At 51.8% G+C, this 13,208-nt stretch overlaps 1 protein-coding gene across 1 annotated transcript in view; it reads left to right on the top strand.

Moving 5' to 3' along the window:
- SYT6 (synaptotagmin 6) overlaps window positions 1-12,919 on the top strand; it is a 54,764-nt gene extending 41,845 nt beyond the window's left edge. Inside the window, exons 4-7 of the mRNA XM_004581899.3 lie at window positions 1,035-1,155; window positions 5,960-6,131; window positions 7,388-7,538; window positions 12,590-12,919. Coding sequence (XP_004581956.2) covers window positions 1,035-1,155; window positions 5,960-6,131; window positions 7,388-7,538; window positions 12,590-12,661 — 516 coding nt within the window. The 3' untranslated portion in view covers window positions 12,662-12,919. The remainder of the gene's footprint in view (window positions 1-1,034; window positions 1,156-5,959; window positions 6,132-7,387; window positions 7,539-12,589) is intronic.
- Window positions 12,920-13,208: the final 289 nt, after the last annotated feature.

Raw genomic sequence — 13,208 nt, 5'->3', positions numbered from 1 at the left:
TTGACCCTATAAAGTGACATCTCCACTGAGGCAGGGATTTTTGTCTATTTTGCTCCTACTTACCTGCCCAGCACCAATTTCAACACCTTGTTCATAGCAAGTGCTTAGTAAATATTTGGCGAATGAATGAACAAATAAATAGACGGTCCATCTCAAGTCAGAATCACCCAACCCCTCATCTCCAACCTGGCCCAGCGAGGCCTAAGGGGGAAGACATCTCAGTGTTGGGGAGCCCAGAGAACGTCACACCTGTAAGACAGAATGAGCAATGACAGTGCCCCTCCTCTTTTCCTCATGGGGAGCAGGAAGAGGAAGCACTCTGGCAACGCGCTACTTAATACAGCAATGATTAAACATGCCAACCGTCTCTAGGAAGACAGTTACACCTGAAAGCTTTTGTCTTAGGCACTCCCAAGGAAGTTTGCTCCCGGTGCTTCTTAGGGGCAGGAGGGCTGGCAGAGGGCGTGGCCCCTGCTGTGTTTGTTTTTGAAGGAAGTGAATCCTGTGGCTCCATGACCTGATGGCAAAGGTGGCATCAATCCCTCGTGCTCCCCCATCAAGACTGCTGGGTGTGTTCTGGGACAGAGCCACTGGGCTGAAGGACAGAAGCAGGAAATAACTACAGATTGGCTGGCAAGGGATCTTTTGTGGTTTGCAGCCTGGGTCTTGTCCAGGACTACACACATGCCTGGGCAGGCAGAGGGCAGCCTGGGGGCTCAGTGAACTTGGGAACAGGCCTGGGCTCCCAGGGACAGGTGGTGGATGAAGGCTGTCGTGAGTGGTACCCATTGTGCTGCATGGACCAGGGAGTGTCCATGAAGGAGACAGATTCTGCCGTGGGGGCCATACTGTGATCTTGGCCTATTCTCCCCAAGTACACCCAGCACAGTGGCTTCTCCAGGGTCTTCCTTACCTACATGGCAATGAGTCTCTGAGAATCTCCTCCCAAGTTCCCACAGCTGCTGTTGCTACTGCACAGAGAGAGAGGCCTGCACATCGCTCCCTCACCTGCCCTCTCATTTACTTCTTTACAGGAAAGCGTGGACCTGGGAGAGATCATGTTCTCTCTGTGCTACCTGCCCACGGCCGGCAGGCTCACACTCACAGTGATCAAGTGTCGGAATCTGAAGGCCATGGACATCACAGGCTACTCAGGTACCTCCCTGACCCTCCCTATAGAATAAACCTTATGAGGCTGAAGGGTGTTTGATGAGAAGGGCAAAGAACTGCCAGTGTCTCCCAAATGAACATCAGCAGAGGGTAGAGGCAGAAAGCCTGGGCACCACCCCTGCCATCTTCCCATTGTGTAGACACCTCAGCTGCTGAATATGAAAAGCAGACATGATAATCCCTTGCTTGGGTTGCACGCCCAATGCACAAATCGCCCCATGGAAATGTTGATCTCTGTGCTTCACTGTACTATAAGAAGCACTCAGTAGGGACCGGTTTGTGTTCTTGTTCATTTTCTTAGAGGAAAGAGGCAATCAGAAGGCAGGCTACAGGAGAAACAAAAAGCCCAAGGACAATTTTTTGAGTGCCTGTGGGGTCCCAAGACTGGCAGCAGGACTCCCAGGAATTGGAGCATAGATACCTGCAGATGCACACGGGCCTGGAGCGGCAGCCCTGGATCTTGGTTCAAAGGACAATGATCTTCTCAAAGCAGAGATCACTGCTGTTGGAGTTTCTCTTGCAGAGCTCCTGGCCTCCTCCTTGGCACCGAAGGAGCTGCTGAGAAGAACTGGTGCAGTCCTGCTTTCCCACACCAGAGGCAAAGCTAGCACAGGTGTATCTGCAGCATCTTATGGGCGTGAGCTTCCATCCCTCTGCAACAGCCCAGCAAGTCGGTGTAAGAACTGGGGAATAATCCAGGGGGCAGGCATTTGGCCTGGCAGTTTGGTGATACCCGCCATTTACCATATAAGAATACCTGGGTTTGCTACCCAGCTCTGCTGCTGGCAGTGCATGCCCTGCCAAGTGATGATCTCTGTCCCTCACTTGGGAGACCTGGATTGAGTTCCCGGCTCCTGGCTTTCCTGGGCCATTGTGGGCACTTGGAAGTGCATCAGTGAATGCTCTCTTTCTGCCTCCTTTCCTCCTCAAATAAATTTAAATCAAAGTAAGCTCAAAATAACAAAGCCCTGGCTTGAGAGCTCGGGTCTGCACTGCCTCCTGCCCTGCCCTGATGGGTGCAGAGTGGTCTGGACAAAGACTGAGAGGCTGGCTCTGGCTCCCAAGACCCCTGCCCGAAAGGCCTTCTGATGACCGTGGTTACCACCCAGAAGCCACGCAGGAGGTACCTCTGAACTGGGCTGGAAATACAAATGTATTGAAGATTTCCCTTACACTTGCTTTGTATTCATGAATTATTCATCCGCTGGCTGACTCTGATATAACCACAGTTACCAGAAAGAGACGAGGCTGCAGCTGCAAACCCCTGGGCCCAGGTGCAACCCAGTGCAATGGAGAGGAATGGAAGGCAGTGGGGAACCCCAAAGGCATGGACATTTGTTGCATGCTGATGATTCCTGTGATCAAGAGTCTAGAACATATTGCTGGTCCCCAACCTTTTGTGGTGTCAACACACACACACACACACACACACACACACACACACACCAAGAGTGTCACTCTCACAGTCCTCCCCCTGAAGCTTCCCGGAATGCAGCAGGGGGTGGCCAAGAGTTCAACAGACCTGTCCCAGCCTAAACGCTAGAAAGTGCTTAGACAGCAACAAGCCTGCTTCTCCCAGAATGCAGCCAAGTTGAATTTGTTTTCATTTCAAAATAAGCTTGTAGCAGGGATGGAAATTCACTGAGGCCTCTCCAGGCTGCAGAGGGAAATGGGATTTCGCTGCCCGAGTCCCCACAGTGTTTGCCCTGGTGTCACTGAATAGATGTGCTGGAGAAGAGAGCTCATGGTGAGGCCAGAGAGGTCACTGCACAGGCCACTGTTCGGGCTGTGAGACTGCTTTCATACCAAGTTCTAACATCCCCTCCTTTGCTACCCAGGTTTGGAACCTGGTACTACCTCTCAGCTGGATTCTGGAAATGCAGGGGGTCCTAACTGCATTGCAGCTCTGTGTTTAGTGTGTTCCCCTTTGCAAGTGTCTGCAACAGCATGTAGAACATGAGCTTTTGATGAACTGAATGGCTGAGTCAATGAATGGAGAGTCTGAGGAAGCTGGCTCAGGGTTACACAGAATAAGATGCACACACCACGGGCTTCTCAAACTACAGCTACTGTTGTTATTTGTTTAAGATCTATTTACTTAGTTGAAAGAATTAGAGAGAATCTTCCATCCACTTTCTCATTCCCCAAATAGCTGCAGAGTCCAGGGCTGAGCAAAGCATAAGTCAAGAGCCAGGTGCTTCATCCAGGTCTCTCAGATGGGTGGCAGAGATGGGCCATCTTCCACTGCTTTTCCCAGGCCATTAGCAGCAATACTGGATTAGAAATGGAGCAGCCAGGACACTAACCCAGTGCCCACATGGGATGCCAGAGTTGTAGGCAGCAGCCTTACCCACTGCACCACAGTGCCAACCCAAGATCTCCTATTTTTTGAGGATAAGTGAGAGAGTACTTTCAGCTCTGGCTAGTTTGATGTTGGAATAAACTGAGGAATACATAGAGCTAATGAACCACCTGTTCTTGCATGGCCTTGACCTCTAAAAATCTCTATTCTTCTTGAGCTAAACTAGTTTTAAATCAGTTCCCTAAACCTACCTGCCAGAAGCATAAATATAAAAGTCACACAGCACAATAGCAAGAGGCTACACTGCAGAGGCACAAAGAGTAAGCCAGCCCACCCATCTCTGCCACAGCTGGTCTGTACTGCTTTGAATTGGGTGCTCAAAAACGAACACTCCAAGTCACACAGACCTGGGTCCAAATCTTGAGCAATTTCCTTAATCCCTTTAAGCTTCAGTTTTCCTATCTGTAAAATGGAGATGTGATAATTGTTTTAGGGTTGATGTAAAGTTCAAGAAACCTGATGCAGGTCCATCTCTAAGCCCAATGCCTGGCATATACTAATTTCTGATTCCTATGACAAAGAGTCTGAAATACACTGCTTGTCTTGGTGCTTGTATCTTGGCCACCAGAGTATCACAGAATGGAAACGACCCAAGGACTTCATGGAGCCAGCATTTCATTGGACACCATCGACCTCTGCCCCCAGAGAACCTCAGGGGACAGTCATGGCCACTGGTGGGAACATTTGTTCCTACAAGGGGGAGGTAACCAGAGGGTTCTACAACTTGGATGTGTCATAGAAGGTGAACGGAGGTAGAGAAGAACGCCAAGGCCTTTGCCCAGTGGCCCGTGGCACCAGCAGGCATGCTTCTATTTTCCCAAGCTTTGTGATCTGGAAAGGTGCTTCAGGTGGCAGTCCTGGAAATAGGTAAAATAGGAAAATGACCCTCAAGCCTGAAGACAGACACTTCTGCAGCTTCGTGCACCCTTGGGGGCTTAGAAGCTGTCCTGTTAATGACAAGTCTCAGGGCTAGCCCTTGCCACCTGAGTGAACTAAGCAGCATGCTGGGGTATATTGGGGTGTATCCATGGGCAAAGCAGCTCCTGAGAACCCAAAAGCTCTCTCCCCACTCTTTCTCAGGAGCTGTTTTGTTCTGAAAAGCTCCCTGACACCGGGCCCCAGCAAAGTGGTCATAGGAGACAGCAGGTTAATGCAGCGCTTCGTGAGCTCCCCAGTTCCCCCATAAACCCAAGTGTCGCCATAGCTGAGAGGTAGTCACTGCTGTCATGCTGGTTAATCAGGCCACTTGAGGTGTCTGTAGACGTGTCTTCGAGGCTCAGTGCTTCTGGCCAGGTGTCGCAGTTTCTGTAGCTTCTACCGTACTTGTCAGAGGGAACTAGCAGGTGCTCTGATGTCCAGGAGAGAGAAGCATGCGTCTGTGACTCGTGGAGCTGGGGGAGCAGCTGCCTGGGCCAGCAACTCTGACAGGTTCCTATGAGCCCTGGCTCCTGCGCACGAAGATGGCTCTGTACATCAGCATCCCCAAAGCTATTATTACCTACGCTCTCCTTTCCTGAGCTGTAACATCTAAATAACAATGATGACGGTGACCAAGACACCTGTGCCCTGAGATATAATAGGTGTCACTTCATCTAGGTGAGCAGAAAATTCCAGGGTAGAAAGACAACTGGGAAAGACTCATTCCAAGAACTGAAGGAGAGAGGAGGTTGGGAGCCATGTGGAGGTTCAGTAAAAAGGCACCTCAGGACAGGATGGGAAGAACTCCAAGACCCCACTGAGAAATGAAATGTCAGCCAGCTGCCCTGAGCCTCAGGGACCGCCTCGCTCACTCCTCTGGCCACAGCTCCCTCCACCCCTGCTGGGAAGTGGACAGGAAATGGCTGCCAGCGAAGCAGGACCACCCACCCCTGAACACCCCGAGTGGAAATGAGATTGTGGCAACAATGGGTAGGTAGGCATGGTGATTACTGCTGCTCACTTTCACTCTGACACACATTGCTACTCCCTGGGCATTGTCGAGTTCTATTTTTATGCCCCTTCTCCTCTGGTTAACAATGCTGGCAGCATCCTCTTGGGAAGAGAAGGCGCTACTTAGAGGAAAGAAATTGAGCATCCTTGTTGAGCTCCACTACCCTTTGGGGCCAAGCCAGCCACAGTGGGATGGAGGCTTAGGATCATGAAAACGGCATACCTGTGAGCAGGTGTCCCCTGTGATTTGGGGCCAGTTTTCCTCTTAGCAAAAATCCATCAGGCTCTCTCCCAAGAAAACAGAGGCAGCTAAAGACTGTTTATCAAGCACAGGGCGTCCTTCGAGACAGGTGTGCTACATAAGTACAAGGTGATTTAATTATGTTAACAACCTGCTGAATCCGGCTGTGGAGCAGCAGTGGGTGTGGGGTTGCAGGCCTGCAGCTGCAGATGGAATCTGAGGACATCTGTTTAACTTGCTCCCTTCCCTCCGCCCAGATCCATACGTCAAAGTGTCCCTGCTTTGTGACGGACGGAGACTGAAGAAGAAAAAAACCACCATTAAGAAGAACACGCTCAATCCCGTCTATAACGAGGCCATCATTTTTGACATTCCCCCAGAAAACATGGATCAAGTCAGCCTGCTCATCTCCGTGATGGACTATGACCGGTGTGTACATCTTCCACGCAAGGGATACTTGTCCCCGACGCTCATCATCCCCACTCCCTTAGGGCTCCCTAACCTTGCACCTTGCAGTTCAGGGCTCACACATCTTATTGACCTCAAACCCATGTCCTCCAAAGCCAAGTCCAGGAAGTTGACGAAAGGCATGGGTTTCACCTTGGCAAGGGGCATAAGCCTTCCTTCCCTACTGGCCTGTTTCCATCAGGGATGGGTCCACCTTTTAACCCCTTGCTCCTGCCCCACCCCAATCAAGCCCTTACTGTTCCCCTTCTTTCACTGACTCCCAGCAACTCCCCCTCCCCTCCTCCTCCTCCATCTTCTTTCTTATTCATTCATTCATTTATTATTTGAAAGGTAGATTTACAGAGAGGAGACACACAGAGAAAGATATTCTGTCCACTGGTTTACTCCCCAAGTGGCTGCAATGGCCAGAGCTGAGTCAATCCAAGCCCAGGAACCAGGCGCCTCCTCTGGGTCTCCCTCCCAGGTGCAGGGTCCCAAGGGCTCTCCTCCACTGCTTTATAGGCACAAGTAGGGAGCTGGATGGGGAGTGGAGCAGCCGGGACACAAAACAGCACCCACATTAAACCCCAAAACTTATAAGGGGAGCGATTAGCCAATTGAGTCATTGTGCCAGGCCCCCAGCACGTTTTCTAAAATGACTTTTCACCCTCTCTATTCCTGCTACTTTTGCCACCCTTTCTCTGGGACTGCTATGCAACCCACTGGCAGAGTGAAGACCCACTTGCTCTCTGAGCTTGCCCTACTCAAGAACCATCAATGGCTGCTGGGGTCCAGGCTTCCCCCACCCTTGTCTCTCAAGGCCTCCCATCCCCTGGGCCCAGCGTGCGTCCCACCTGAGATGTATTTTTCTTCTACTCATCCTGCGGTCTTCATCAAGACTGGCTCTAAAACACTTTGCAAGCAGTCAACCCTCAGGGCAGGTTCTTTGCAGCTGTCCATACAGCAGAGCGAGAGCGAGAGCGAGAGAGGAGAATGCAACAAAGCCTCAGGCAGGGCTGTCTGCACAGGTGCTTGAGGAGCAGACTTGAGTGCTGATTGAGGCTCCCCTTGGATAAACTCATCACAGCCTGGCTGCTGGGGGCTAAGGCGCCTAGAGCAGCTTGATTTCACCCGTGGGACTTGGCCCAGCGAGTTAGCACAATTTCTCTCCATGCATGGCCTCGCCTGGATGAAGGCACAGGTGATAGCCAATACAATGGTTTTGTTTTCTCCCTCAGAGTGGGCCACAATGAGATCATAGGAGTCTGCCGCGTGGGCATTAGTGCTGAAGGTCTGGGCAGAGACCACTGGAACGAGATGCTGGCGTACCCACGCAAGCCCATTGCACACTGGCACTCCCTGGTGGAGGTAAAGAAATCCTTCAAAGAGGTGGGTGAGGTTGCCTGGTCCTTGGCATGCTTGCTGCATGGTGGTGTGGGCTGGAGAATGGCAGTTGGCGGCTGCGAGACCCTTGGCCTTCAGTGGGGTGGAGGGGTCGGGGGGGACGTGGGTCCCAGGTGCTTCTCATGCACTGCATCACAGGCACAAACGCAAGAGGAGAAGGAGGGGGAGTGCAAAGGCTGCTGACAGGAAGCAGCAAGGCCAGGCAATTTTAAATTCTCATTGGAAAACTAGAGCTTGCAGGGAGTCTGTCCCGTGGGCCCCAAAAAGCTTTCACAAAGCTCTTGGGCCCAGGCCATAAGAGTAGAAGCTGGCGAGAAATTCTGCTCCTGCCGGAACAGGAAGTCCCCTGAGACCCAAGACAGGCCATCACTTGGCAGTTCTCACTGCTTAGAGGGAGATCACGAAGGAACAGATTTCTCTCTGTGGCCCCGAGATGTCTCGCTTTGTGGCTAAACCCCCTTAGCAGAGGAGAGAGAGAACAATCACTGGGCTGGAAGTCCTGCACTTGGTTCCAGCTTTGAGCATCCTGGCTGGCTCATGTCTGGAATCTGTCACTTCTCCCTCAGCAGCAAGGGACAGGCCCCTGTCAGGGACACTTGCAGCCTGCACCCATCCCCTCCCTGTACCCTGCCAACTTCAGAGCCTCTGATCTGCCGGCTCAGGGGTCCCCCAGGCCTGCTTTTCCTTCCTTGGCTTGGGAATGAGCCCTAAGCATCCTTTTCAGGATGTCAGACCCTGGGGCCATATCCTGCAAAGCTGAGAGATCACTCGCCCACCCTCACAGGCTCCATGCCCTGCGAGTCCGGAGAGCAGTGTGAGTGGGGATCCCACTCATGCCCATCTAAAGCGCTGTCCCTTCTTGCACTTGGCCCCACAGCTTCAATGCAGTCACCTTGAAGACAGGATTCCCCAACCCCAGGACAGATCCTGAAGGAGCTGCTGGCTCCCTGCCCTCTCAGGGTGGGTGAACCTGCTTGTAGCAATGGGAGAGGATTGGAGGTGTGGGGATCATGGCTTTTGGGGAGCCAAGCTGCTGTGTTCACCTTCCTGGGTGTGATTTGTGAGCTCCTGCCCCAGGGCCTTTGGGTTGGCGTCAAGGAATAAGGCACTGACGCAGGGTCCCTGCCCTTGGGGAGCTTTAACAAGGAAGGCTGGTCCTGGGTTCCCCTGTGGGAACTTCCACCCTTACCACCCTTGCCCACTGCACAGATTCCCCAGTCCACGTGGACGTGACATCTGGTACCTCACTACGTGCAATGTTGCCTCAACCAGAGCCCAGGGCAGCTGCTGCCCTGTTCGCCTTTCAAGATGCTTCAAAGTAGGGATCTCTGGTGGGCTGGGGATCCCTGGTAACTCACTGCCTGGCTCTGGTCTTTTTTCTTGTACCTATTTACTTAAAAGGCAGACTTACAGAGATGGAGAGAGATCTTCTATCTGCTGATTCACAACAATACATGACCTCAATAGCCAGGGTTCTGCCAAGCCAAAGCTAGGAGCCAGGAGCTTCCTCCAAATCTTCCACATGGCTATAGGAGCACAAACATGTCAGCCATGTTCTGCTGCTTTTTCCGGGTCATGAGCACGGAACTAGATCAGAAGTGGAACAGCCGGGACACAAATCAGGAGATGCTGGTGTTGCAGGTTGCCTTGCCCGTTATACCAGGGTGTGTCCCCACCCCCTGCCCCAGCTCTAGTCTTTGGTCCCTTGATTGGTAAAATGAGGAGACAGGCCCCTCACATCTCTGCTTTTCTGGGGCTGCTGAGCCCATGAGACCACATCTTGCACTGTGGCTGCCCGTGGCAAGCAGGAAACCAGTCGCAAAGCAGCTACTGGAACCAAGGTGCAGGGTACCATGGGGCCCTTCTTCAAGATGAATACGACCCAATTAAGGCACATCATGAATCCCCAGTCCTGTTTCTTTGAGTAGTCTGACTCACTAGTCCAGACGACAAAAGAAAAAGACGAAGTAGCATATCAAGTCCTTGAAAATGAATATTTGATAAGGCAGTAAAGGGGAAAAAATAGCGGTATGTGACAAAACAAGAAGAGAAGAGATGGCTTCATGTTTGTTTACTTTTTCCACTGACCTTCCACACTCAGCTTCCAGGCTTGTCTCCGCCATGCGCTCTGCGGCTCAGCCGATGGCTGGTCCATGTGAAGAAGCTGAAAATGTCATTCGTCTTGGCAACTTAGGATGTCGACAGCACTGCTTTGTATGAGATTGTTATCAGCCACTGTTTTGTTACCAGCGCCATTAGCACACGCAGCTTACATACCTTTATGAGAATGCATCCGAACCCTCACTCAACTAATAGGATTAATTTCCACTTTGTGGCACCGTGAGAGGTGTTGTACATGAACGTGAGAAGGCCTCCCTGCCCGGTCATCCTCACGGCTCAGCCTTCTCTAGTTCTGTACTAGACAGTGAGCAAGGGCCTGGCTCCTGTAATTTGAATTGCCCATTTGTTCAATACATTAAAAAAACCTTCCTCCTCAGCTCCCAGGCAAGATAAATGGCACCAGATCTGGAAAGCACTGTCTTTCTCTTGTGCCTTTCTTTGTGGAGTTTCAAGTGCTGTGATCGTTTCTTTTTTTTATTAATGAGAACAGAGGGCACCATGCCTGCTTGCCTGTTTGCAGTTTAAAAAATCAGTTTGAAGGAAGTAAATTAACTGAGAAGACATCCCCGCCCACCAGCCCTCCCCTCCTTGGCTGGGATTCTTTCCTGAAGCCCTCCCGGGTGCCCCTCCCTAGCTCCAGTGCCAGCAGCTGCTCCCCCACCCCCACCCCTTCCCTCTCAGTTCTCCTGCCCAGAGCCACGTTGTCATCGCTGTCACCAGGCAGAGTTCAGGTCACCCGCCAGGGATTTTAGATCTCTGTGGGAACGTGACCCATTTCAGAGCAACAAAGAACCTCTGGGAATACAGCCCCTGGGGAGCAATCAGCTTGCTGCGTGCCCAGGATGTGCAGAATCACCCTGCTCAACTCACCCCCTGGAATCATTCACCTCTCCGTGGCCCGTAGCCCGTGAGCCTCATCTCCTTCCTTTGTTTATTAGGGGCGAGCTGAGGAGCCGCAGCGCTCCTGGTCCATTTGTTCCGGATAAACTGCCATGCTCTGTGGGACTCCTCTTAGTAACTGTTATGTAAAGACAGATAAATGCTGTGTGCAGTCATTTTACATTTCCCTCCTGCTCTGACTGGGCCCATCCATCAGGTTGTCTAAGTGGCATGCTTTTTACCCAGGGGCCAAACCAGTAATTACCATGTCCCTTTTGTGGACATCACAGATTGTCACAAGAGACATAGAATTCCTAAAATGCAGATCTATTCCATGAGCTCATCCGTGGTCGTCCCATGTTGCCTTCTGAAGTCACAGCTTGGGCTCGCCAATCAGGCATGTATTGATCTAAAATATTTCACCAGGGAACCCCTCGGTTGTGAGTTCACTCACGTGGAGGCTGCCAGCAGAGGGACTGCCACCCGGAGTTAGGAGTAAGTACCTGGAGTGGACCCCAAAGAGGTTAGGTTCCTTGTTACATTGTGTGTCTCCTTCTTCCCATGGCGTGGCCCATGCTGGGACAGCGGTGGGATGGAATGGAAAGGAGCGCTGGACTGTGCTGGAGGTCAGAGGAGCCCTGGTTCTGCCTCTGGCTCTGCCCACACTTGCTGCACTTGACTTTTTTCTGTTTTCTCTTGTGCAAGAGCTAGATGGCTTCACTGGAAACATCTCTCCCAAGCCTGTGTCTCTAGTCATGACCATGATGAAATAGCCCAGGTCTAGGTCACAGGGTTGGTGGTGGCTGATGCCTGATCTGTGTGGCCTGCAGTTGGTTGGAAAGATCTACAGATGGGCCAGCCCAAGATGTGTGGGGTCCCGAGAGGGACAGCTGGGTGCTTTTAGCTCTTTAGTAGGTCTGTCGCCTTTCGGCTTTATGAGCTTCCCATCTGCTCTATAGGTAGCACTGGATGGCAAACAGTCTGCTCCCTAGGTAGCTCTGTCTAGAAATGGCTGTGTATGAGGGGAATGTACCCTCCCTGCTCACCCCTGACATGTGCCTGATGCATAGCTGCAGACTTAGCCCCATTCCTCTAATGTGGAGACCTCAACAGCTCGTGAGAAGAGAGGTCCAGGGAGACCATCTCCCTGCCTGCCTCGGCTGTCCCTTTGGAGCCCAGTCCAGTAGGCAGCTAAGAGAAGACTGCATCTCCACAGTGAAAGAATGAGTAAGCATTGGCCCAGTCTCACCTTGCAGGTGAGGAACAGTGTTGGGAACACTCACAGGTTTGAGCCTTGCCTGGGACACATTGCCACAGCAACGACTGGCTCACTCACTTAGAGCAGGTAGGGTGGCTCAGGCCACAGGTCCATTGGTCCTCTGTTATGCTCATGACATCAGCAACTTTCATGGAGGACTCAGAGGAGGGCCAAGGAGAGAGCTGCAGAGGACAAAGGGGTTAGGCAGACCTAAAAAGGAGGAGGGGCTGCCATCTCCCCCACTTCCTACTTAAGCACCCACCTGTGTATGAATGCCCCTAGGCGGCATTGGGACTGAGGCAGAGAGTCCATAACTAAAGCAATACCAGGTTGTCAGCTGTATAACAGGACCTAGACAAATGGCTAATAATTCATGATCACTGGCTCTTGGCAGTAAGGGCACCCTCTGCCTGCTGCCTCCTTCACTGTGAATATAATCCGATTGTCAGTGTGGAATATGGCTGACACCCTCCAACACGGGGGCCAGTCTTAGCTCCTCATCACAACACAGACACACACTCACTCTGTGGAGGGAAGAGGGCTTTTATTATCCCTGCAGTAGGTCTTAGCTCTGCCAATCAGGAATTCCACCCTAGAAGCTGCTCAAAGCTGGTTGTTGCATGGCTCACAGCACAATTCCAGAGAGCTTAGAAGCCGAGAAGCTGGGAGAAGTGAATTCAGTGCATGGGCTAACCAGCAAAGCTGTTGCAAGTTGCAGTGTAAATCCCTCTGGCCACCAATAACCCTTCCCCTCCACCCCTTTCTCGCCTCTCTGCAGTGGCAGGGCCGAGCTGCCAGCTTTGACAGTGAGAGCTCATGCCCGTCTCCGAAGCCACCTCCAACACCGTGAGCTGCCTGGCCCAGCCACACAAATGGGACTGAGTGATGACGTTCCTTTTGCACCTGTCCTCCTGTCTAAGTGCAGTGTTGTGCAGTCACAGCGGCGACGGCCACCTCAGCAGCCGTCTCTTCACTCAAGTCTGAACTGCTCTTGTGGAGGCCAGAGCCCGGGGTACTTGTCGTGTGGTCAGATCTGTCTTAGTCTTTCTGTCTCCCCAAGTGATACTTCTGTGACTTTTCCTCCCACTTTTTATGGGTCTGCTGTGAAAGTAAGACAAAACAAAGGGTAGGGAGCCCAAAAGTTGGTTCTATAAAATACAATGTAAAATAGCAATTTTTTTTTTGGAGGGGCTGGAGGATGTGGCTATAAGTTGCTGAAATTGTGTATCTCCATCAAGTTCTGCCCCCTAGAGAAAAGAAGTGGGAGGAGCTATGTATGCACGTGCAGAACTGGGCGAGAGTACTCACACGGATGGAAGAGCCTTTATAAGGCCGACGACTGGTCTACGAAGCTCTTCTCTGCAATGGTATAAGCCAAGACTTGGACTCCCAGTCCC

The sequence above is a fragment of the Ochotona princeps genome, chromosome 2 (assembly GCF_030435755.1).
Source record: "Ochotona princeps isolate mOchPri1 chromosome 2, mOchPri1.hap1, whole genome shotgun sequence".
NCBI lineage: Eukaryota > Metazoa > Chordata > Mammalia > Lagomorpha > Ochotonidae > Ochotona > Ochotona princeps.
Note: the sequence above shows the minus strand (reverse complement) of the source record. Positions and strands in the feature narration are given on the sequence as shown.